At 32.0% G+C, this 27315-nt stretch overlaps 1 protein-coding gene across 2 annotated transcripts in view; it reads left to right on the top strand.

Annotated features, from left to right (window-relative positions):
- Positions 1-13862, top strand: part of LOC145260360 (ribosomal protein S6 kinase delta-1-like) — a 73663-nt gene extending 59801 nt beyond the window's left edge. For both annotated transcript variants that reach the window (XM_080118292.1, XM_080118293.1), the window contains 4 exons: positions 2098-2225; positions 4783-4865; positions 10716-10811; positions 13120-13862. In XM_080118292.1, the coding sequence (XP_079974418.1) occupies positions 2098-2225; positions 4783-4865; positions 10716-10811; positions 13120-13239 (427 nt within the window). In that variant the 3' untranslated portion in view covers positions 13240-13862. The remainder of the gene's footprint in view (positions 1-2097; positions 2226-4782; positions 4866-10715; positions 10812-13119) is intronic.
- The last annotated feature ends 13453 nt before the right edge of the window (positions 13863-27315 follow it).

The raw sequence follows: 27315 nt of genomic DNA, 5'->3' as shown, positions 1-27315 counted from the left end.
CCGGTTTTGCAATGGACGCAATGGCAAAGATGTCACTTTTTTTTTTTTTTTTTTTTTTTTTTTTACATTCTTTTCCTTCTTCGAGGTACGGGTTTGAGCCTGCCTGCCTGCCTAATGCTGTTTTTTTTTTTTTTTTTGCTCAACACACACCTCCAAACACATGGGCAACGACGAGCACCCAGGCTACCAGGCTAGTTTATTATATAAATAATAATGAACATTGTTGTGTCAACATCCATACATTTTTAAGTAATTTTATTCTTTTTTTTTTTTTTTTTTCAAACAAGTTATATTGCCACCTTGATATAACAGGCTCCTATTTGGGATCATGTATAACGGGGAACTGTGAGGAGTCGAGCAATGAGATGTCTGTTCACATTACATTTGAACTTCTGCAGGTTAATACAGTCAGGGAAGCAAGAAACAGAAAAGGAATTTCCAAATCTAACCGTGCAAGGAAAGAAACTATCAAAGTAGAAGGCTTACCTGCATCTATTGAACTCGACAGGAAAAAAAAAGGTGGGATTTTGCTACTTTTTGGTTAATCAAGAGTATATATGTCAAGGGAGCACAAGTGCTATGTGTTTGTCAGAGTACATTCCATTAAAGCACTTGTAAAACCGACACAAAGATGCAACATTGTGGCGATGGGACAGAGGTTGGAGCTTGGTTGATAATGCAGAACCTATTAGATTTGAGACTTTTTTGGATCTTGTCCAAGAGGGAGAGATTAGTGGTAGATGCACCAGCTGAGATGTGGCGACAATACTCCATGCATAGACAAATAGGATACTCTTTGGTGTGAATAATTTTCTAGCATGGTAGAGGGAGCCCATTAAAGAGAAAAGAAAGCATTTCTGATAGTGTATGCAAGAGAGACAAAGAATGTGTCGACCAGAAGTGATACTATACAAACTGGATATTTTTTTATTTTTATTTATTGTTTTTTTCATTTTTTCTGTGTTTTATGAAAGAAAAAGGTAATTTTGTCTTATTTAGATTTTGTTTTTTAACTAAAGAATGCGTTAATGATAGAAAATTTTTATTCAATCAATTTTATCATGATAGTTTTACTCTGCTAATACTGGGTTATTCGATCCATGAATATGAATGAAGTATGTACTATTAAATTTCTTACCTTAAAATTAAATTTCTTATTTGATAACAGTGACTTATAAGTGAGAGTAAATTCCCTCCCCATTCTCTTATAAATTTGAGTCATAAGAAACAATATTAAACACGATTAAAGATGTTGTAAAACCTTTTACTCTAATAGTTTTCTTCCCTTGGACTTTGGAAATCCCTCCCTGTTTTCTGCTTACCTTGCAGAAGTTTAAATGTAATGTGAACAGACATATCACTGCTCAACTCTCCACAGTCGTAGCCCCTTATGTTCCAAGTGGCAGTATCCCTTGTTTGGGGTGAAAGAGTAAAAAAAATATGTATAAAATTTTAATCAATTTTATCACAATATCTGATTTTGTTTTTTTTTTTTTTTTTTTTTTTTTTCAAATCAACTTAGCACAAAAACCTGAACAGAAGAAGAAAAACAAATGCCATTTTCTGATTAAGCAGTGTTTATAAAGTACCTTAAATCAGTTGTAGAAATTTAGACAACATTCAAAAAGTAAAAAAATAAATGTTGCCCGATGTTATCTATAGAATTTTTTTTTCGAACAATACTAAGTTATAAGTGAGAGAGTACTCCCCCTCCCCTGTAAATTTTAGTAATAAAAAATATCAAACAGGATTAAACATAAATTTAAAAAATCAATTGGCAATAGGATTTGCGTTTTCTGAGCGTGTGCCTTACGAAATTGATTTTTTTTTTAATATTTTGTTAAAGTTATTAGTAGGGCTAGGACAACAGCATATTCTTTTCATTGTTTTGACTCTCGAGTGTGTATCCCTTGTGATGTATTATATGCTTTTATATATAGTGATGTGGTTCTTGGTTAATTGTGTCTGTGTCGGATATATACTCGAGAGTCAAAACAATGAAAGGAATATGCTTTTGTCATAGCCCTAGTTATTAGCGACAACCCCCCCCCCCCGGTGATTTTGATTTTATATACAAGATGACTTTTAACGTTTCAGAGATTTAAAGCCAGCCAATATTTTACTTGGTGATCGAGGTCATATTATGATCAGCTACTTCTGTCAGATGAATAATGTGGAGAAACTGTTGGACGAATGGGCAGTAGAGAATATGTATACAGCACCAGGTAAACGGATTCTTCATATTGCACTCATTTGCTTATCTTCAATCCCCCTCCTCTTCCTCTTCCCAATATTACTTTCTTACAAAAAAAAAAAAAAAAAAAAAAATGACGTCATCTCCTCTAGTTAGTATGTATACATGCAACTGTGGATCGCTTTTGAATTTCATTCCCTAACAATTTGTTCATTTGTATGAAGTCAGCTCAACCTGACCAAGATAAATGCCATGCTAAATATCAGGAACCCTAAATTTGGAAACTTATTGGCAGAGTGGAGCCTCACTTTTAATTGCCATTAGTTCCAGGTTCATTTTAACCTGGAGTGATAATACCTGCCAGGTCTCTATATTGAATTAAGAGTAAGGAAGGTTCTGTTCAGTTGACAAAAATGCTTTGACTTCACCAGACTTGTTCAGAAAGATGGACTGTATTATTGCTGGCATTCTGTGAAGATTGTCCAAAAAGTTTGTGATGCCACATCAACCAACGCTGAAGCCTGTTACGCTAGAGAAAGTGTACACGTGTGGCATTGTAACGACTTGCTGATTGGGAAGATCTGATCACATGAGCAGGTAAAACAACAACAACAAAAAATGTTTTGAATTAATTCTCCAACTCGATTTCCTTTTAACTTCTTTGTTTTTTTTTTGTTTTTGTTTTTTTTGCATAAAATAAAAATGTCAAACTTTTTGTTAAAATTGGTAAAAGTATTATTTTTTTCTTCTTATTTTTAAAAAAATTATTTTTTAAGAGAAAATGGAAAAAAAAAAAAATTCTTATATAAGATCAAAATAAATATTTTTAAGAAAGTGCTTGAGAATTTTGCATTTTCAAGTAAGAAGTTAAACTTAAGAATAATTTTTTTTTCTTTGAATTTAGAAAAATCTAAAATAGACCTCCTCCCCCCCAATTTTTAACTGCCTTGGATATAAACGAACTAAGGGGTGATTTATTTATTTATTTATCTATTTTTTTTTTAAGAAATGGAAATAAAATTTTTGCATCCTCTTGTTGAAACACATTCATTTTTTATCATAGGTATTTTCTTTCAAATTTTTTTTTTTTTTCTAATGACGTTTTCATTTTTATCCAATTCTGTTATTTTTTGTTTGATGTGATGACATGACATTTAAAATCCATCATTAAAAGCAGAAATGGACCATAATGCATCACTTTTTTTTATTTAGGCTTTAATTACAAGCAGAAAACAAAGCATCTCATTATTTCGAAAATGGTTCAAACATTTGCATTTTTAATCAAGATAAAAATTTCTGTGTATTTTTATAAAAAAATAAACAATTTTATCTGAGAACATTATGCATTTCACCCATCTTGTTTACCTCCATATTGACAGCAGCAGAAATATGATCACTGTTTTAAGGTTTGGCTGCTTCATGAAAGTGATTGTTTTTGTTTTTTTTTTATTTATTTTTGTGGATTTTTGTGTAAAATTCAATTTCTTAATTTTATTTTCAAAATTCTATAAATATAAAAGTTTATTAAATAAATTATTTTCACTTTTCTCATTTCTAATTCTTATGATTTCCAAAATGAAATAAATCCCCGAGAATTATGTTTGCTAAATAACAAAACATGAAAATAGTATTTGCTATTGGGGGGTCTATTACAAAGGCAATAAATATGATCAATATTTGTAACACTTTTCTTTTTTAAGTAATAAGTCACCATTTATCAAAGCTAAAAGCCACTCAAGGATAAGGATTAATGAGATGAATAGATTGTCGATTGACTGATGGATATTCTGAGAGAATTGAAAAAGAATGGAATGATGAAAAATGTTATTTACAACAAAATTTTAGGTATTTGTTCAGATTCCCACCCATACCTGAAAAATTAACAACAAAGAAAAATCTGTATGATATATGTACTCAGGATAAATAGAAAAAAAAAATCATGTGAATCGATCAAGTTTTATTTTTATAAAAAAAAAAATTTTTTAAGCGAGTTTGAGTTTTTTCCCAATGCTCCCCTCCCCCCAATCCTTATGATAATGCCTTTATCTCGTTTGTAGATCAATCGCAAGATGTTGATAGAGAAAATTTGTTTATAATTTTCAGCAGCCTTTTAACTTTTGCTTCCTTTATATTGTCCTTTAGTCCTTACATTCCATGAGCAATGTTTCTGACAAACAGGGAAGAAATGCTGTTTGCTGGGTCAGAATCTATTCCATCTAAAACTTATCATCAGCAAGTTTTTGACCTTGAAGTAATATTTCAAAATTTTTTTTTAACTTATATTAAATAGCTTCATGCCTTGTCTGGAGTGATTTCCATTAAAAAAAAAAATTCAACATCAATTCTTTATTTATATATGAAATATGTATTTTCAAATTCCTACTCTGTCATATCTGGTTCTGTGCATCCAGTTTACAGAGTGAAACTTATGTTTGTTGGAAAAGACAGACGGAAGAAAGAAAAAGAAAGGAAGAATGAAATATGTCATCTTTATTTGTTTTCTTTGTTTTTTTTTTTTTTTTTTTTTATAATTAGTAACACATAACAACATTACTTGAGACTAACGTTAAATTAATATTGGATTTCAGAACTTCGAAGCATATCCAGTTACACCGAAGTCTGTGATTGGTGGAGTTTTGGAGCTTTGTTGTATGAACTACTTTCTGGAAAGGTAAGTAACTTTTAGAGAGAAGTTCCACTGTATCTATTATAAACGTCTGTGTGTTTGTATGTCACTAAAAACTTTTGTTATGCACCTTGTACATGCACAAATGTGACGGACAAAAAATACTGTCCATTATTTTGTGTAGAAATATCCTTTTCTTTAAAGGGGGGGGTCAGATAAAAACCTGCCATAAGATGTGATTTGCAAACTGCGCATGCACAAACTGTCAATATGTTTTTTCATTTTAAAGAGCTGAATTTGTGATGTTAAAGCATCTGCGTAATCGTGGGCACATCGATAAGAGCGTTTAGTTACTATATTCAGTTATGTGATTTCACACCAGGCATGTGTCGTTATTTTTCTTTTCTTTTCTCTCTTTTTTCTTTTCTCTCTTTTTTCTCTTCTCTCTTTTTTCTCGTCTCTCTTTTTCTTTTTTCTCTTTTTCTTTTTTCTCTTTTTCTTTTTTTCATTTTTTCTTTTTTTCATTTTTTCTTTTTTTCATTTTTTCTTTTTTTCATTTTTTCTTTTTTTCATTTTTTCTTTTTTTCATTTTTTCTTTTTTTCATTTTTTCTTTTTTTCGTTTTTTCGTTTTTTCATTTTTTCGTTTTTTCTTTTTTTCTTTTTTTCGTTTTTTCTTTTTTTGCATTTTTTCTTTTTTTGCATTTTTTCTTTTTTTGCGTTTTTTCTTTTTTTTCTTTTTTTCGTTTTTCTTTTTTTCGTTTTTTCTTTTTTTCGTTTTTTCTTTTTTTCGTTTTTTTCTTTTTTGCGTTTTTTCTTTTTTTGCGTTTTTTCTTTTTTTGCGGTTTTTCTTTTTTTGCATTTTTTCTTTTTTTGCGTTTTTTCTTTTTTTGCGTTTTTTCGTTTTTTTCTTTTTTTCGTTTTTTTCTTTTTTTCGTTTTTTCTTTTTTTCGTTTTTTCTTTTTTTCGTTTTTTCTTTTTTTCGTTTTTTCTTTTTTTGCATTTTTTCTTTTTTTGCGTTTTTTCTTTTTTTGCGTTTTTTCGTTTTTTTCTTTTTTTCGTTTTTTTCTTTTTTTCGTTTTTTTCTTTTTTTCGTTTTTTCTTTTTTGCGTTTTTTCTTTTTTTGCGTTTTTTCTTTTTTTGCGTTTTTTCTTTTTTTGCGTTTTTTCTTTTTTTGCGTTTTTTTCATTTTTTGAATTTTTTCTTTTTTTTTTTTTTGCATACAAAATTTTGCTTTTGGTTTCGCTTCTAGCTGATGCCACCCGAGTCACGTTTTCTTAATTTTTTTTTTTTCCCTAACTGAACCATGTCCTACTTATGTTAACTGATTATTGAAAAAACACCTTTAATCAAGTAATGTTAAACCCCCCACCCACCGGCTTCGATTCTAGCTGATGGCAGCCAAGTCAATTTTTTTCAAACTTTTGAAATCACCATTATATATTACATACAATAGAAAATTGAATCTGTAATAATAGATACGAAATCTGCATAAATTAAAATATATTTAAGCTTGTTTTATGACTGGCAAGGTCGCCCCCTCCCCTGCTAGTTTATAAAGTCAATGCAAATGTAAGACTTTAATAAAAACCTATTATCCTATGATATAAGAATTTATAAAAAACCTATTATCCTATGATATAAGAATTTATAAAAAACCTATTATCCTATGATATAAGAATTTATAAAAAAACCTATTATCCTATGATATAAGAATTTATAAAAAACCTATTATCCTATGATATAAGAATTTATAAAAAACCTATTATCCTATGATATAAGAATTTATAAAAAACCTATTATCCTATGATATAAGAATTTATAAAAAACCTATTATCCTATGATATAAGAATTTATAAAAAACCTATTATCCTATGATATAAGAATTTATAAAAAACCTATTATCCTATGATATAAGAATTTATAAAAAACCTATTATCCTATGATATAAGAATTTATGAAAAACCTATTATCCTATGATATAAGAATTTATAAAAAACCTATTATCCTATGATATAAGAATTTATAAAAAACCTATTATCCTATGATATAAGAATTTATAAAAAACCTATTATCCTATGATATAAGAATTTATAAAAAACCTATTATCCTATGATATAAGAATTTATAAAAAACCTATTATCCTATGATATAAGAATTTAAAAAAAAAACCTATTATCCTATGATATAAGAATTTAAAAAAAAACCTATTATCCTATGATATAAGAATTTAAAAAAACATGTATGATCAAACAAATACCCTGTGTAGAGAATTTTGATTGTTTGACCATTTATCGCAGCATTTATCGCAGGTCCACAATTTTTAGTTCTAATAAGAGAAACTGGGAAAACATCCCAAGACAAATACTAATAAGATGCCACCCTGTTGGCGGGGCTGTGAATTCAGTGATTGTGATTCTTGCAAAAAAGGTAAAAACCATTGAAAGCGGGTCCACCTGTAAGCTGTGGTTAGCAATCCGTGATGTATTAGGTCAGGATCTTAGTAGATAGGCATTTGTCTACTTTGGCACTGTGACTAGATGAGAGGTCAGAGAAGCTTGATCCAATCAGTTGGTTTGTCACGTCGTGTCTTAGTACCCATAAATTCATCGCCAACCGTTTATTCTTTTTGAGTCTTATTTCTCCTTGTTTTGTTCCCCAGTGAACACAAGAAGGCCACAGGTCAATCATGATAAGAACAGAGATTACCAAAGCAAAAGCGTAACCTTTTCAAAAAAGTAAAGTTTTTCTTGTATCAATGTTTTCTAAGAGTAATGTTTCTCTTTCTCTTAGTAAAGTTCCCTCATCTGAAGGCAATATATTCTAAGAATATAAATAATATAAACTATTTACACCCGAAAGTATCCTGTACCTCTGCAAGGCCACCATTCGCCCATGTATCGAGTACTGTTGTCACGTTTGGGCTGGTGCATCTGCTACTTGTCTCACTCCTGGACAGAGTTCAACTTGATAGGTCATCTAGGCTTCAGCCTCTGTCCCATCGACGAAATGTTGCATCCCTCTGCCTGTTCTACAAGTACTTTTACAGTGAATGCTCTGACGAGCTACAAGCACTTGTATCCCCTCAACGTAAATACCCAAAAATTCCGGAATTCTGCTTGCCCAACTGCACTGACATGCAGAAGTTCAAGTGTAATGTGAACAGACATCTTGCTACTCATCTTCCTTCATAATATCCCTGCAACTTATGTCCCCAATAGTAACCCCCTACTTCAAAGTGGCACTGTGCCTGGTTTGGGTTGAAAATTGAATTAAAAAAAAAAATTATTCTACCTATAGAATTATATTTGATAACTTTATTACCTACTAGCAGTTCAGCCAGGTTTTGCTCCGGCCCTATCTACTGTTCATAACTTGCCTTATGTGTGAATACCCTTTATGTAAAATTTCAAATGTTTATACCAGAAATTGTCTGAGTAATTTGGTAGAGACTGCAGAGGTAAAATTTTTTTAACTTTGACCTCAAATTTGACCCCATTAACATTTATTATTTTGGTCTCAAATCAAAATAAAAAGTTTGACCCATGTTCAAGTGACCTACATCTAAAATTTCCAGTGTTAGACCCAAAATTAGCGGAGGAGTTTGGTAGAATCTGCAATGGTCAACCCTTTCAATTTTGACCTTTTGGCAGCAAAATTTTCACCCCCAAAACTGATCAAATTCTTGCCGCATGTCTGAATACCCATTATGTAAAATTTCAAATGTTTAGACCAAAAATTGGCTGATTAATTTGCTAGAGACCAGAAAAGTCAAATCTTTTGAAATTTGACCCCTTGACAGCTCAAATTTTTTACCCAAACTGATTAAAAAGCTTGCCCTATGTTGCAATACTTTTTATGTAAAATTTCAAATGTTAAACCAGAAATTGGCTGAGTAATTTGGTAGACTGCAGAGGTGAATTTTTTTTTTAACTTTGACCCCAATTTTGACCCCTTAACATTCATTGTTTTGGTCTCAAATCAAATTTAAAAGTTTGACCAATGTCCAAGTAACCTACATTTAAAATTTCAAGTGTTTAGACCCAAAATTGGTGGAGGAGTTTGGTAGAGTTTTCAAAGGTCAAATTGTGGAACTTTGACCCCTTGACAGCCAAATTAACCGATTAAAAAGATTTTCCCAAATCTCAATACCCCTTATGTCAAATCTTGAGTCTGTAGACCGAAAATTGACAGAGTACTTTAGTAGGGAAATGTACACAGACAGACTCACACACAGACAATTTCACTTTTATAGATATATATAGATAGAATTATATTTGATAACTTTATTCAGCATTAAATAACCAATAGATGGTTGATATGCTGTAAAATAAATCAAACCACATCAAACAAATGCTATTGGTGTATGGTTTTAGGAATTGTCAGTCTTTTTCATATCCTCAAAGAACAATGTATTCTATTTTTAAAATTATACTAGCATGGGTGCCCGGTGTTGCCCGGGTGTTTGGAGGTGTATGCTGAGCAAAAAAGAAAAAAAAACTGTCATTTTTTTAAACTTTGACCTCTATTATGAGCTCAAATTGAGTTATTAAGTTAGATCCATGTCCAAAAATTTCAAGTGTTTAGACCCCAAATTGTCGGAGGAGTTTGGTAGAGTTTTCAAAGGTCAAATCGTTGAACCATAGATCCAAATTTCTGACCGAAACCCGATCACATCGATTTTCCCAAATCTCAGTACCCTGCATATCAAATTTCGAGTCTGTAAACTGAAAATTGACAGTTATTGCGAAGGAAAATGTACACAGACACATTCACTTTTATAGATATATAGATTTTACAACTTTAACACACAGTTGATATGTTGTAAAGCAAGCCAAATTAAACGAATTTTCATAATTTACATTGAACATTTTATAAGGTTACCTGACTGTGTCTTAGCATTGATCAGATGGTAGTAGTAGTACTCAAACAATTGTATATAGTTGCACTAAAATACATCAAAAGTGCATCTATGTACGAAAATGTACAATTTTTCAGACAAATTCTAGTCATGAAATATGTGTGTGCATGTGTACTAACGGAAAGATAGCTATTGTAATTTTAGCAAATTTAAAAAAAACATGAGGATTTTAGAGAATGCAATCTCAACAGCCAACAACTGATGCAAGCAGTTTTATGTTTTATCAATTCTAAGCATGAAAATGTTACCAAAAAAAATCATGGAAGCTGGCTTGTTTTCTGACTTTTGTAAGCATGTCCAAGTGTGATCTGGGTTGTTGCTGTTGGTATAATGGTTATTTTGTGGGTGTTCACCAAGTCATCTGCTAGGTGTCGAAGCATCAGTGAATCTAAGACCAGGAAAGCAAAGGTGTTCAGAATATGGCAGGTTTTTAATAGAGACTATTCGCTTGATTATATGTCTCCAAATGGTTTTTCAGATGAGGTATTGTTATTTACATGTTTTGAACTGTTCTCATCTTAATTCTGTCCTGGATATGACACAAAACTACATCCAGTAGTGAGGTCTTTCCTAACATTGGAAATTTTGGAGAAGTGTGAAGTCACTTTTTCATTGCTATTATTCCCAAGTCTACTCTGACCAGGCGTAGCAGCACTACTTGTTAGTATATCATCTATTAATTAAATAGAACTTTACTGGAGCTCAGCTCTAAACTGCCTTAGACACCCCTAAACAAGGTATTCATCCCACCCACAAAATCTATCTTCTCTTTTTCTACCTGTGTTTTTTTTTCATCCTATTTGCAAAGTTTATCAACTCTTTCACCCCTGATTATCCCTAACTATCTTGAATATGATACAAAAATGTATCCAGTGATGAGTTTTATCTGTTCTGATGGGTTTTTGATATTATTAGTGTTATAATTTAAAAAAATTAATTTTCTTTTAAAAAAAAATTCTTTTCTCTTTCTTTTAAGCGTCTCTCATCAAGTCACCCTGGAGGAATCACGTCACATACTCAACTGTTGATCCCTAGTCACTTATCTACAGAAGCGCAAGGCCTTTTGGAAGAAGTATGTTAAACTTTATTTGAAAAATGAATATGTTAAACTTTATTTGAAAAATGAATATGTTAAACTTTATTTGAACAATGAATATGTTGAATTTTATTTGAAAAATGAATATGTTGAACTTTATTTGAAAAATGAACATGTCAAACATTTGAAAATTTTTCATAAAAAAAGAAAAAAAAATTTAGCAGCGTTAAATTATAAAAAAAAAAATACATTAATCTCTTTAACACTTTTATAATTTTTCTACTTCTTAAGTTATTGCAAATTTGAATTTTATATGCAAAACTAAATAAACAAAAACAAAAATATGTTGACTGGGTAAAGAAAGATGTTTGATAAATTAAGAGGGGGGATAATTTCAAGTTTACCAAAATGATTAAATAATTTTTTTTTTTTCCCTAATTTTTATTACCTACCAGATCTTGCAACTTGCCAGCCCTGTCTCTTACAAAAAATATTACCTTAAAAAAACAGTAAAACTTGGTGTTGTCAAAATTTTCACACAAATAATTTCACCTGTTCTTATTTACAATGCCTCTCCACAGGGCAGAATTAGACACCAGGGTCGTTTTTTAATGTGGAGAAAAGGAACAAAAATGAAAATTGTCACAGTCGTGAAGGATTTCTCCTCCACTGACAGAACAAGAAAGTGAAGTGCAGCATCTGAAGAACAGATACTACACTTTGATGGTATTTATTTGCTCCCCCACCGAGCAAATTAGGCACAAGGCCGATTTTTAATGTGAGGAGTGAAGGGGAAATGGGGACCAACTCCCCGGGGAGTAGGGGAGCTGGATAGTGACAATTGGTATGAAGGGTTGCCCCTACATTGACCAAGGTCTTATATGCGGGGTAGCCCCCACATATGGTCTTTGCTGCAGTATCTGCCGGAACAGATACTACACTTTGATCCCGGCCCGAAGGCCAATAATTTCACCTGTTCAAATTGTCACAAAATTTTAGTCGAGTTATCTCCCCTTCATCATTCAATCAGCCAATATCAGTTTTGTAAATCTTTTGGAAAGAATATTCATGTATGCAAATTTACATTTTATCAGCAAAGATAACTGATAACAGAAAAAAAAAGAAAGTAATTTCTTTCACTTTTAATTGATACCAAAAAAAAGTACTCCTTTATATGAGGGTCATTCCAAAAGAAATGCTTCCTGTTTTTTTTTTTTTTCTTCATTCTGCTTGAATGAAGCAGAGGGGATTGCAAATTGCATTGTTATGATGACTGAATGCATTCATGACCTGAAAGTTTCATCTTTCTGTAGATATTTACGGTGGGAGACTCTTAAGAAAGCAATCCCTGTCATGGACATGCATCAGAAGCAGAGATGCGTCATTGGATTCCTGGCAAAACTACATTGAGAATGGTGATGACATTGTACAAAGATAAATTCTGGAGCACAAAAGGTTACTTGTTTTAATAGTACCACTCCCGTCTTGTAGCTCTTCAACGTTTTGAATTAAAAAAAAACAACAAAAAAAAAAAGATAGGAGGCTTTACTCTTGGAGTGACCCTCATAATATTTTTGTGGCTAAAATAGAAATTAATCAGATGTTTTATTTCCAGATTTAAGAGTTTATTTACTTTTTATCTCCCCTTCTCCTCATTTTGTATCACTTTTCCCTTGTTCAGGGTTCAAACATGTTTTGACATTGTTGCAATGATATTGTTGACACTTTTGTCAATGATTTCGTTACTGATAGATTTTCATAGTTCTAATTGGTAGGCTGAGCTATTGCCATTAAATAGACAAAACCAACAAGGTGGTAAGTACTTTCATGAGGTTTAGCAGAATATGGTGCTTGTAGATTTAGTGAAGACCAGGCATGACCACGTATCCTTGTATTGCCGCCAGAATAGAATTGGCAACTTATGTGCCTCTCTGAACCCATATCATTATGGGAAAATTAAACTAAAGTTTAAGTGTGTATATATATATATATATATATATATATATATATATATATATATATATATATATATATATAATTTTAATCTTTTTCCTTTCTTTTTTATTTATTTTTAAATCTTTTTTTAAAACTTCCTTTTAATCATTTTTTTTTTTTTAAATCTTTTTTATAAAATCTTTTTAAAATCTTTTTTAGTCTTTCTTAATTCATTTTTTTTAAATATCTTTTTTCTTTATTTTTAAATCGTTTTTGAAATCTTTTTTTAAAACTTCCTTTTAGTCATTTTTTTAAAAATCTTTTTTTATAAAATCTTTTTTAAATCTTTTAGAATTCATTTTTTTTTTTTTTTTTTTTTTTAATATCTTTTTTCTTTCTTTTCCACCAGTTATTGTGTTACAATCCACGGGAACGCCTCGGCAGTGGAATAAACGGTGCTGAAGATATCAAGGCTCATCCTTTCTTTGCTGATATTGATTGGAATTCCTTGGAGAACAATTATAATTGAATCATCTTTGACAAAAACTGTGAAACAAAAGCTCATCTACTTACCTCATTGTTTATCTGTGGATGATGACGACAGATTTTTTAATTTGTTTATCAAGTCGACAATTGGAGAAATCCGACCAAATCCAAAGACAACCCACCGAATCTAATAAAAAAAAATATTTAAAACCAAAAAAAATCACATAAACTAAAATCAGGACATTTGAAACGAATGGAAATTATGATGAGAGATGAGGGTAGGATGGAGAGGGGTTAACTTTTCCTAAGTTGAACTCCTTCCTCACTGGAAGAATGAGAAAGATTCTGGTGCTTATTTACAATTCAACCTATTTAAAAAATAAAAATACAGAAAAATCTTTCAAATCTTTTCATGTACATACCTGTTGAGGAATAAAGATGTCATATTCCAAAAATCATGTGAATTAATCAAGTAGTTTTTTTTTTTTTTTTTTTTTTGAACTAAGAAAATCAAATTTATGATGAAGCAAGACATTGTTTTGATGTTTCATAACAAAGGGGAAATAACTCAATTCAAACTATGAGATCAAAATCAGCCTTGTAATGGTTTACAATTTCCTATTAAAATTGCTCAAAATTGTAAAAAAAAAAAAAAAATAATAATTTTCTATACATAAAAAAATTACTTGATCAATTTACATGATTTTTTGTATGTGATATTTTTGTTCTGTGACGAATTTGTACGACATAAAGATTTTCTGCGATTTAGTATTTTTAGAACAGGTTAAATTCTAAATAAACACTCCAAGACTTTTGGAAGATCCTTCACATTGAGTGGATTGGACGCTGTTCTCAGAATGATTTGAGGATTAGTAAATTATTCCAAGAGTTTTGTTTGAAGAACTTTCTTTTCTGATCAACTTTGTATGGATCTACAATCCCCCGATTTGTTGTTGACTTCATTAAGGGTTGGACGGGGAGAAGAAACTTTAAACGAGGAATGACATCCACCCACGATTTTAGTGCTTGGGACCAAATTTTTAACGATTTGTCCAAATTTGTCTTGTCCTGCTTGTGCCTATGAAGAAAAAAAAATGCGAAAAAATTAAATTTAGGAATTAGCCATTTTTCATTCACTCGTCTTCACCGAACACTTTGACAAGAAAACAAGACAAGTGAAGGTTGGCTTTTTTAAATAATTAAGCAGACTTTCGATAAATGAATCCCTTTTATTGAATTTTTATGAAAATCTAGTGGATTACTATTGATTAATCATTTAGAATTTTTTGATCAAAAGAAAAAAAATATTCAGATTTAAAAAAAATTTTTTTATTTTCAAATGTTTGATAGGTGTCATTTTCTTTATAATTTTTATTTAAAATTTGATTCAAAGATCAAATTTTAAATAAAAATTATGAAGAAAATGACATTTTTTTTCTTTTAAAAAAAGTACAGTTTATTAAAGACTAAATTTATTGATTCTTGAAAAAATATTAAGATTATCAAATTTTATTTATTTAGATTTTCATTGATTAAATAAATAAATATTCAGATTAGTAGCAAAAAACCCCCCAAACAAAACAAAAAATATCAACGCAAAAAATAGCTCATTTAATATATAGCTTAAAAGTAGCGCTGTCTGAAAGGGTCCCCAAGTTTTCCAATAAGCAAAATCTTTTTTTTACAGGGTTTCATTTCAGCATCTAAGTTTATTGTAGAATCTATTTAAAAACTTGTGCAAACATTTCAAGACTTCTGAGTGATTATAATAAAGATTAGAGTCAGAAAAGAAAAAAAAAAAAGGTCACATAATGTGTAGTGATGAAAACTTCTTAAATGAATAATGGTTCTTTCTGGAATTCTCTTGTCTTTCTAATCCATGTGACCCTTATTCTCTCCTATCCTTGAACTGAATTCTTACAAACTTTAAAGTATTTGCACCAATTTTGAAATGGGCAAACATTCTACAATAAATTTAGCTGTAAACCCCCAGTAAAAAATAATTTGGAAACTTAGGGTAAAATCGATAATGATAAAGTGAACTAATAAAAAAAAAAATTAAGAAAATTATTAGAGGTGAGAAAATATAAAACCAGATTACAGTTTATCAAACCTAAAACAAGATGGCTGCCGACGACATAAAGGGAGATAACCATTCCTATTAGACGTAAAAAAGAAAAAAAAATGAAACTTTCATTCAATATTAGCCTTTTGGTTAATGGACACTGATGCACTCTACTGCTAGATAACAGAATTTAGGGGTTTGACTCCAATCCTAGCATTTGTGACGGTCACTTAGAGTAATTAGTGTTAATTAACAACTTGTTTTTGTTATTTCATTATTGTCAAATAAATTCCAGTTTTTATTAATTCCACAAAAAAAAAAAAAAAAGAAAACTGTCTTCTGCATTTTACAAAAATCAAAAATTGATTTGTTCAATCAATCCATGATAAAAATGTTCAGAATTATCTCCCTTTGTGAATTTTGGCAGATATTTTCGTTTGGGTTCGTTAATCTGGCCAAAAGTCTGCCAGAAATTATTAATACCTTGGGGAAAATAAATAAAAAAGAAAAGCATAAATGAACACAGACAAAAAAAAAAAAAAAAAAAAAAAGAAACCAAAGAAAAACAAAAAAGCATTTATAATTAAAACGAGTGAAAAAGAAAAAAAATTGTGATATGCTTGTTGACAAATGATTGCTGGATGTAAATGTCGAAAATGTTTATTTCATGTTTTTTTATTTTTAAAATTTTAAGTGAATGGCGTCAGTGAAGAGGTGGAGGATCTTCATCCCCTCACGCCTCTGCAATCTCTAGGCTCCGAAAATACTTATCAAATCATCCTTCATTATTAAAAAATATCAATTAATTTAATGGTTGTCAAATAACCTTTTTTTTTTTTTTTTTTTTTTTGACCAATTTTCAGCCTCTTAATGAACAGTCAAATTTTTACTGTCATTTTAAAATTTTTTATTTATTTTTATTTTATATATATATATATATATATATATATATATATATATATATATATATATATATATAAATTTTAAAAATGACAGTAAAGATTTGACTGTTCATTAAGAGGTAGAAAATTGGTCCAGAAAAAAAAAAAAAAAAAAATATATATATATATATATATATATATATATATTTTGTGAGGTGCAAGGGCTGGACTGGATTATCTCTAGGTTTCAGCTTATGACCCCCCCCCCCATGCTTAGGGAGCTCAAACTTGTGTCACTTTGCATTGCTGAATAAATTGTTTCATAAACTGAAATGACATCAACGTGGCAAACTCATATTTGTCTTGATTTTTTTAAAACTTTTTTTTTTTTATTATTATTATTTTTTATTTATTTTTTTTGTTAAAATATGCACAAATGTTGTATATGAATGTGTTTTTTTTTTTTTGCTTTTGGAACATCTGTCTCTGGATTTCTTTTCTTGTCATGATCTCTGTCGAATGAGATGAGGATCAAACCACTGCTAGAACTGAAACTATATTTACCAAGAAAACTCTTTCTCGTTTAGTGACATGAATATGATCAACTGTTCTTTTTAGTATTTTAACCTACGGTTGTTTATTTACGGTCACACATACAGTCACAGCAAGAAAAAAGGAGGAAATCTAAATTATTATGATCTATGAACACATATTGTGTTCATTTTAGCTTTAGTTTCTTGCTAATTTTTTAAATTGTCAGTTAACCATCTGTCTTCTTTGATGCTGTAATTCCTTGTCTGATCTGATTTCGCTATATTTTCACATTTTTGCTGCAACCAAACAAGTTTGCGATCCAACCATCAAATTCCATTAACTTTTAATTTTATGAAATATGTACAAATTTTATGAAATATTTACAAATGTCGTATATGGATATGATCTTATGCTTTCAGAACTTTTGTACCTGGATTTCTTCTGGTCCTAATGGCTGTCCAATCACATCGGCTGAAGTGAGGATCAAACCCAACTGGTAGAATAAAAATTAAACTAAGAAACCTTTTTGCAGCTAAGTGAAATGAATATGACCAACAATATTCTTTTAGTATTTTAACAGATGGTTGTTTATATGGAGTTTCACAATAACGATGAAAAAAAAAAAAAGTGGGGGTGAAGAACTGCAACATTTTAAATGTTGCACAAAAAGTTTGTACATGAAGTTTCTAACAACTGCACACTTTTGCACGTATGCGTTTTCACCCATAATTGATCAAGAAACAAATCAAGAAAAAGCCTTTTTAGCTACGTGCTCAATCGCTGGTGTTCATTCTCCAATCGTCACTTTCCCATATGTGGACCATGTAGCTGCCTCATGGTGTTGAGCTTAAGACGAATCATTTTAAGAATGTTGAGCTTAAGATGTGGCACTGTGGATAGAGACGTCGAATCTCTATGTGTCCAGGTGAGCATTGTCTGAAGATAGCAGTTTCAATCCTACCCAAAGCCAGCCAGAGGCTTACTTGGCCAAAACAGGGTGAGATGACAACAACTATGAAAGGCAGTAATTACTGAGGATGCAGTTGGGAGATTTGGAGGTTCTATCCCATCACGGTTACCATCTGAATAGTTGCCAGAGGAATAGTTGGCCGAAACATTGTGAAACAACAACTAAAAAAGATGAGGTAAATAGTCCTCAATAAATAAAGACGAATCTACTCGTGCATGGAAACAATGGAGACTTGTTGGCTTTCAAAGGTTTTATTTAGAAAATGGTTGTTTGCAAGAAGAGAGACCATAATTAATGTAAACTATCAAGAAACAATCACGAAAACATACATTGATCAGTTGCTGGCTTTACTTCTCCGATTGTCACTTTTCCATGCGTAGACCATTATCAGTCTTTTAACTCAAGACGAATCTACTCACGCATAGAAACATAATGGACACTTGTTGGCTTTCAAAGGTTTTATTTAGAAAATGGAGGAGAGACCAATATCTAATTCTAATTACTTAACTTATTTTTTCTGACTTAATCTTAAGTTGGCGACACAAAGGCAGTCTTGAGGCAACATTCACTTAGATTATGACATTGTTGGGCACCTCTTGTCTATCCCACTTCCCCACTCAAATTGACTTTTAAAAATCAGTTTGTTTCTTTTAAAGACACGACATGGTATCCTATATTTCAACACTTGCATTTCTAGCGCATTTTGTTTAAGGAGCTGGAACTTTACCCCCCCCCACTTCAATTATACCGGCTGTAGCTGAGCCTATTTCTGTTTGCTACCAGGTTATGATATGTACTAATGTGACCCTTACCAAAATTCATACTAGTTAACTTAATCTCTACTTATTGGCATAGGGTCCCAATACATAATAAAATGAGAATAAACTGTTTCTTTGGATTATTGATCAAGGAGTATTGCCATCATGACAAATATGCTTAATTATTGATCTCCCTAGCAAGGGAGACTGGCATAATGGAATCCTAATGGAAAGATATGAGGTCCTATTTGAAAGGGGTAGAGTTACTTCAGACGAGACAAAAGAGATCGGTGTTACTAATAGTGAGAAAGCCACTCAATATGTTTGCAATGGAGTCCGGGAAGGGGGGGTTGATGTAAAGGTTATCTGAAGAAAATTGGAAGAGGTACAGAGGGATCAGAAAGTATTGCCCCATGTGGCCAGAGAGGATGTATCGCTAATGAATGTCACTGGATTAAAGCCAAGTCAATTATTTTGAATTTTAGTTTAGATAAAATCCATTTAATCTGCAATCAGTTTGAGACCAATACAATGTCCGAATCAAAAGACCAACATAATGTATTGCTTGTAATTATTTACAGGGAAAAAATAGAACATTCACAAAAAGAAAAGTAAAACCTGAGCAAAACTTGAACATGTGACTAACAATAGAGATTAATGTCATCGTTGCCCGTCAGATTTATGTTTATTTGACAATCCAAATATTATCGATATCTCTACTGTTTTATATATATATATATATATATATATATGTGTGTGTGTGTATATATGTGTATATATATATATATATATATATATATGTCTGTAAAAGTGAGGCATTATTAATAAATGTTTAGTAATTTTTGTTTTAATATGCATAAAGAGTAAAAATGAAATGGAAATTTAAATTTCGCTCCGTTTTAATCTTTTTTTTTTTTTTTTTAAATTGTGCTTCTCCCAAACAAATATAATCCAGAAAATAACATTCAACAATTGTACTTTATATATATAAAACACAAAATATTAAAAAAAAATATATATATTAATGAAAGAGAAATAATTCCATTTTTAAACAAAAAAAGTCAATTTGGTATATAAAAGTTCCGTTTAGCGATGTCACGTGATGACACACGGTGTGAAATAATTGTCTCCAAATAAAAAAAAAAAAAATGGTCCATCCGTACAAAGAAAACCAAATATTTATTATAAAAAAATTACGTATAATGTTATAATTACAAAGAGATATATAGAAACACGCACGCGTACAGTAAACATATACCAAAATGTGGAAGCCATCCGTCCAGTGGTTATTTAGACTATTAATTACGAACGAACCAAGAGTTACATTTTTATATATTATATATATAAAATGAACTCATTTTTTACCCTCTGATTTTGACCTTAATAGGATTAAAAATCAAGACATTTCATGCAAATGTAATATGCACAAACTGCAGCACAATATCTGAGTTGTGTTATAGGTATATTACCTCTCCACTTCCTCGATAATCGTAGATTCCTATATTTTTTCTGCTGAGAGCTCACTGCCAAAATCAGTTAAAATCAATGGAAGTAGTAAAATCTTTTCTCTCTAATAAATTCCTCCTTCCCCTGCCACAACTTAACACCGTTGTGGGATCGTCCACAAGGGACACTTACGAAAAAAAAAAAAAACTGGAATGGAATTTTAACGTTTTAACCTTTTCGTTCTATGCTTTCTACTGGGTGAAATGCACCATGGACTTAACCGAACCAAAGGGTTATTTATGCTATTTTTTTTTTTTTTTTTTTTTTTTGTAGTTACTGGAATGGAATTTTAACGTCCTTTTATTTTTCTGATTTCTTTCTTAAAGAAGTTTTACATTTGTTCAGTTTTATTTTTATTTATTTTTATTTTTTTAAAGAAGTTTAACTTTTTTTTTTTTAAATATTTAAACAGGGTTATTACTTCGTTTATTCTTTACTTTATCCCCCCCCCCTTACACACGCACCTCCAGGCAACGCCAGGTACCTCCGCTAGTGTAAAATATTATCTATATCTCTACTGTTATGTAAAAGTCACTTTGTGTGTAAGTTCCTTCCTCATAGGTTCCGAAACGGCTGAGCCTATCTTTTGCAAATTTTACACAAAGCTAATTTATATGTCTGGCAGTGTTCTTAGATATGTTTTGTACAGAAATTCATCCGATAAGTATCGAAAATATTAAAAAAATCCAATCTTAAAATTAGCTTTTCTCTCTTATAAATAAAAAGAATAATTTTTACAGGGGAAATATTTTTTTTTATTTATATTACACCGGCAAAGGGAGATAATCAAATTTCAGCAAATCATTTCTTCTTAAAAAACAGATTTCTTCTAATTTGGAAATATGACATTGTGGTAGGGCATTTGACTATAAATGGAATGATCCCCTGTTCAAGCTCGAGTGTACCTCACCATTTTATTTATATTTTTTTCATATTAATGAGTTCAATTTACGATAAAAGTACCATTTAAAATCGCTGCAAATCATTTCTTCATTTGCATGTTTTCAAACTAAGCATTAATGAAAAGTGACTTTTCCCGGGCATTCATTGTCAAGCCCAAATATCAGTTGAAATGATAATGTAAAAAAAACGTGATAGAATTTGATGAACGACATTATCATTTTTCAATTTTTTTGCAAATTGGTCCACCGGGCAAATTATTCCTCATAACGTATAATAATCAATAAAGGATTGGACTACAAGCACTTGTACCCCCTCAACGAAAATACCCCCGACAAACCCGACAAGCAGCTAAATCTCATCCCTGCACAGTTGAGATTCCTAGATGTAAAAAGACCTTCTACTCTAATAGCTTCTTCCCCCAGAACTGCAGGACTTTGGAATTCCCTTCCAGTTTCCTGCTTCCCCAACTGTACTGACATGCAGAAGTTCGAGTGTAATGTGAACAGACATCTTGCTGCTAAACTCCCTACACAGTACATCAAAGTGGCAATGTGGCTTGTTTGTGGTGAAAATGTAATAAAAAAAAAAAAAATTGGCTCTAATAATTCATATGCAATCTGCATAAATTAAAATATCATGTTTAAGCGTATTGTATGACTAAGCAATGCCAAGCTGCTAGCTAGTATATCTGTAAAAGTGAGAATAGTGTATGTCTGTGAGGACAAGTCTCAAGCTATATACTCAATGAATCTACAGTTTGAAATTTGTATATAGGTATTCAGACATGTGGAAAACTTTAATTGGTTTTTATTCAGAAAAGAAAGCTGCTAAGGGGTAAAAATTGTAAAATTGGTGCTTTGGAGGTCATTGGATTTTTATCTGTTTGACAACCATTTCATGACTGCACATATGCGAATCGTTCACATGACAGCTTCCTTCTGTTAAGAACAAATAGGTTTGAAAACACTTTCTAAAGACATGTCAATCTGGCCTAATGGTTATTGTACTTGACTATCTTTAGGTTTTGGTTTTAGTTCAAGTATTTTGTTTTTTCTTTTTACTTTACTTGCAAGAAGTGAACTCTTTATAAAGAAGACTCGCATGTTTTGAATGAAAATATATTTTATGCCCGGGCAAAGCTGGGCGACCTGCTAGTTTGAAATAATTGAAATCTTTTGTTTTATTATTTGGATTCTTTAGACTACTGCTCTCATCTTGAGTGTCATTTTCGCGCACAACGTTTCAACCAATGTAACCTCAGATGTAGCTTGTTGAACTCAGGAATCTTTCTGTTGGAAAATCTGTATGGAATTTTGAACAGATTCATTCATGAGTGGCATCTTCCGCTTGGTGTGGATTGTAAACCCACGTGACTTATTTTTCATCATTCCTTCCGATCCAGAGCAAGTTAGTTGATGAACGCCCAACTGTTGGGAGGTCCAATCAAACACAAACATTTTCTCTCCATTTTCTCTTTGGCTTTCTTCTGCTTTTGTCTTCTAACATACCCTCAAATCATAACGTTGACAGGCCAGTGGTTTATCGTTTGACATGGCTAAAAAGTTTAAGTTTTACTTTTGATTCTATCAAATAGACGGAGGGTGGATATTTTTATTTTTTTCAACCTGGCGATGTCCTGTAATAAAACGCATTTTGAAACACCTCAGTGCAATTGGCTAGTTGTTTAGTCCATATGATGCAATCAAGGCCATATAAAACTACTGGGAGGACATAAATTAAATAAACTTTTAAACAGTTGTTGGCAACACTTTTTGATTTTAGAATGGTACTGTGTTTTTGGAAAGGTGCCCAACCCAGCCGGATTTTGTGTTTCAATGTTTATAAAAAGCTTTCGATAGTATCAAATTTTGAACAGGATAATTTATTTAATCCATAGGGGTAGATACTCCTGTTCCGTCAGCCATGACCAGGTAGAAATATCAAGTAATTCTCATTTGTAGTCTTAGTATCGCCTACACTGAGGATTGACAGAAGAGTGTCACTTAGAAATGATTTTTGCCTAGTACTTTATCTGTCACATCATGAGTTGTTGCGGACAATAATATATATTTTTTAATTTACAAAATTTTGGACCGTATTTCTTCAAGTTTTTTGCCAGCAACGAAAAACCGTGGAATTGTAACAAAGTTAATAAAGAAACATAATTCTGACAATATTTTAATTGATTTTATGAGTTACCAGACTTTTTATTGTGTGTGTACACGCATTTAAAATTGTGGTAGACTCTTGAAAATTCAGTATGTTATTGCTATACATCTTATGAGATGACTGACCAATTTTTAGGATTTCAGGTTACAATGGACAACTACAGCAGGAATTGGAATACACTCTACTAAAGCCTGATTGTCACAGCTGGTGAATTTTAAAAATGCAATCTGGATGTGAGGACACTTTAGAAGAACGATATGCAATAAAATGTTCTAAACTTGAAAAAAGTGCCACAGAAACGTATGGAATGCTTCAGATTGATTGGCCAAATAAAGAATTTCATGAATAAGGACCATCGTGTGTCTATAGAGACAGTAAGTGCACAGTTTGATGTCAGTGTGGGAACTGTACACACATTATTCATGAGGAACTGAAGATACAGAAGATTTGTGTGAAGTTTGTCTCAAAGGTGCTCCACCCTTGTCACAGGCTATTTGACCAAGATGGGCATCCACCCAGTTCCTCACCCTCCATAGTCCAGACCTTGCTCCATGTGACTTTTGATTATTCTCTAAACTCAAGGAAAACCATAGAGACTGTCGTTATGACACAATTAAGGAGATAAAAGATGGTGTGACGATGGTCATTGACACGCTCACACAAGAGGATTTCCATGAAGCCTTCCAAAAAGTTGTTGGAACAGTATAACAAGTGCATTGCAGCCGGAGGAGATCACTTCAAAGGGGACTAGAGTTTCATGTGTGTACTATCAATAAGAGTGCCCATACAAAAAAAAGTCTGGAAACTCATTAAAGGCACCTTGTACATGCATGTGTCGGCAAATCGCATTATTAAATGAATACTACTATGAATGTTGAGAACATATAAAATCCACACGCAAAAATAAAAATGTCCGAATCTAATTCAAACTGAAGCAGTTGATATGATGCTTGTTAGAGATGGCCATTTTGTATAATAGTTTTGCATTCTCTTTACCATTGGCTGGTTCTTTGTTTGCGTCACTTTTTGTTTGCTTCGGAATTTGGATGCCCCAGACATCCACAAAAAAAAGACCGGCTACAACTGTCCCTATGCAAATGTTGTTACATGTTAACATTCGGACCCAACACGTATCTGAGACAGTCACAAAGGAAAACAAAAAGTAAAGAAATCCCACTCTTCTATTTCTGTAAAAATGAAATCCATTTATTCGTGGTTCATTCAAAATAATGCATTACCTCCTGTTTTAAAAGTCTCTTAGCTTATATTGTCTGTCATGTAGTTAAATGTCTCTCACCACCATGATCGCAATTTCTCCTCTGGTCCTTGCCACGTGGTCCCATTTTTATTTCCTTTTTTCTTTCCCTCCTCTTCCTCTGCTGTGACATCACTGACTCAGTCATTTGAATATGTGTCATGCGGCTGCTGCTGCTACAAGCCTTAGCAGTTCTGTTACATCTATTTAAAAAAATTAGGCCGTACCTAGCTCTTATATAGATAGTGAATTGCATTGGCAGTGAGATACCTTGTAGAGCAGTAGAATGGTCCGACCATTTTTTCAGCAATCTTGACAATATAAGGGTTTATATAGAACCCATATAGGAAAGTTATTTTCTCCCACAAAAACCGATTCCAGTGTGACTTTCCTGTTAAAAGAGGCATTTACTCTTTCAAACAAAGAGAATATCTCTTGGGTGGTCTGACTCTGGCCAGAGATATTTTCAGTTCTCTGCGCCCCACCCCACTTCTCATGGCTAAGCATCTACCACTGCAGTGTTTGCTGCACATGTGCTGTACTGAACATGCTTACATCGTTCCTGTGTCTATTCATCTAGTTTATCTTATTTTAGATGGAGAAGAAAAATTCACCGGCCTCCAGTTAAAAATGCCATCATAAAAATTCACAAGAATATAGGACAGGTTGGGTCAGCTGGCGTGTACTACAGAAATGGAATTGAGTTAAGATCTTTTGTCTTCATCTTTGAGTTCACCTTCCGTCTAAGCCACGGCAAGAGATGAGGAAGGCAGTGTGATATCTTGTCATATTGGCATCTTGGTTGGAATTGTTCATAAAAGGTATCAAAGGAAGCTGGGCAGAAATGCAGAAAGGTATACACAGAAGTGTTCTTATAGTCCGTGTATCACTACGTGAGTAAGAACATGCCTGTGTTAGCCAACCGAATCACATGCAAATCACTACGCGAGCGAGTGCGTATTAATATGAAAAGAAAAAGTAAATGTTCATCAAGTAGCTGTTACAAAACTTACGCTTAAGAATAGACAATAAGGGCAGACGATTAAAATATGTCGGCCTTCGCAACAGATTTGTATTCCAAATGAATGGAGATGAGTCGAGCAATTGAACCTGATACATATGATGTTCTCAACTGACTTGGTCTATCAATTTTGTACCTCTGGGATCTGAAGTGGTAGCCTTTGGTATTTTATTAAGAAATCAGAACCGAATGACAGAGCGAGCGTGATAGCAACTCTATTCAGGAGAGCATACTAGACCGGTAAAGGTTACATTCGATCTCAGGTAATCCGAGGTGAATAGTATGTATGGTACCATAATAGGAACCACTTGTAACTTTGATATTCACATGAAATTTCCTCCTTGAAAGGAAGCTGGTTCAACCCTCTTAGGGTGACTGCTGCTCCAAGGATCGAATATCATGGAATATTATATGCTGACTTGGCTCTATGAGCACACCTTTCCATCATCATTTGAGCCTGCTCTTGGTCTGCCAAGCCAAAAGGACATTTCTGATGTTTCAAATATGTCCACAAAGGTTGTTTACATTTGACAACCGAAAAATAGAATAGGACGAAAATAAATTAAAAGCTTTTATTAAATTTATAGCAGGAGTTAAATATATGTCAACTTTTTCTTTTATGTATTGCGGCTATTTTGGTTTTGATAATCTTGATGAGTATATTTTTTCATGATGAGATCCGAACATCCATAGCAACTGACCATCGCTGGTAATGTTTAAGAGTCGCGGACAGAGAAGAACGCAAGAATAAATTGCGGTAAACTTTTATTTTCTTTCGACTCACTTAACACTCATCTTTAAAATGTGGCCATCACCACCCCTTCCTCTCCGTGCCCCCCTCCCCAATTATAAATGAGAGAGCTAAAAAAAGAGGGAGATTTTAATATCCCTATCCTTCCAAAAAATGACCCCTCTCCCTTGTACAGGCAGAACTCTCCAATGGTGAATTTCCTTTTTTTTTTTTTACACAGTGGTCACCATTTATCAAGGCCTGGAAGCCACTCAGGGATAAGGGTTATTGCAAGTACATTACGTTAGTGTGGAGATTTGATGAAGTGTTTACTTAAGGGGGCGGTTCATTAGGAATTTGTTAACGTTGGACTTGAAAACATCCAAGTTGTAGTCAGGTGGGAAGCAGGCAGACGGAACAGAGTTCCACAGGCGTACAGTTCTAAGAAAGAAGCTTTGTGCATGGAATCCACGTTTTGATTTAGGCACAGATAAAGAGTGGGGGAAATTTTTCACAGTGGATTCAGCTAGACGGGTGTTTTTCATGGTAGATTGGCGAGGGGGGACCAGAGATTTTTTCGCATGTGTCAAAAATCTATGCCTGCTTGCACAAATAAACGTGGCCACAAGTGTAAAAATAAGGGATTACATTGCATAAAAAATAATGTTGGGTCTTAATATCCAGAAAACTACCTGACTGCGCAAAATTTGAATGTGATATTCGTTTTCAGCATACCCGAAAACCTCTAAAATTCGTCATTGTTAAGGTGGAAAGAAAGTAAAAATTTACCAAAATTCTGTATCTGCATTAAAATGATTTAATATTGTTTTTGTTAAATATTATTAAACAAGGAATTATTTTCTATTTAAAATCCAGTTAGTATTATGCATGTAGAATAATAATAAAAAAATACCCTTGAAATGTCAGCATTATATGAATAAGCTAAAGCGAAACAAAATAGATACTGAATTTGACCTGGTGTTGTGTTTATATCTAAAAACAAAATCGAATTTTAACTTCAAATGATTCCTCATTTAATATTTATTATTAATCATGTAGATTAATATTTTTTAGACATAAACAATTAATAATGTTTATTAAAAACATGAAATCATATTTTTAATACCGATACTAAAATTTTCTTGCGTTCTTCCCTTATCGCGACCTTTAAACATTATCCAATGGCCTTTTCTGTGTAAAAAGATCTTTTTTACTTTGTCAACAGGCAACATATTTTCAGATAAAAAAAAAAAAAAAAAAAAAAAAATGCAACAGGTGAGCGACACTGACTTAGTGGTCTCCCCTTTATTTTTTGTCAAAATCCAAA

This window comes from Euprymna scolopes, chromosome 36 (genome assembly GCF_053919585.1).
Source record: "Euprymna scolopes isolate OS-2025 chromosome 36, ASM5391958v1, whole genome shotgun sequence".
Classification (NCBI taxonomy): Eukaryota; Metazoa; Mollusca; class Cephalopoda; order Sepiida; family Sepiolidae; genus Euprymna; species Euprymna scolopes.
This window is presented reverse-complemented; position numbering and strand designations above follow the sequence as displayed.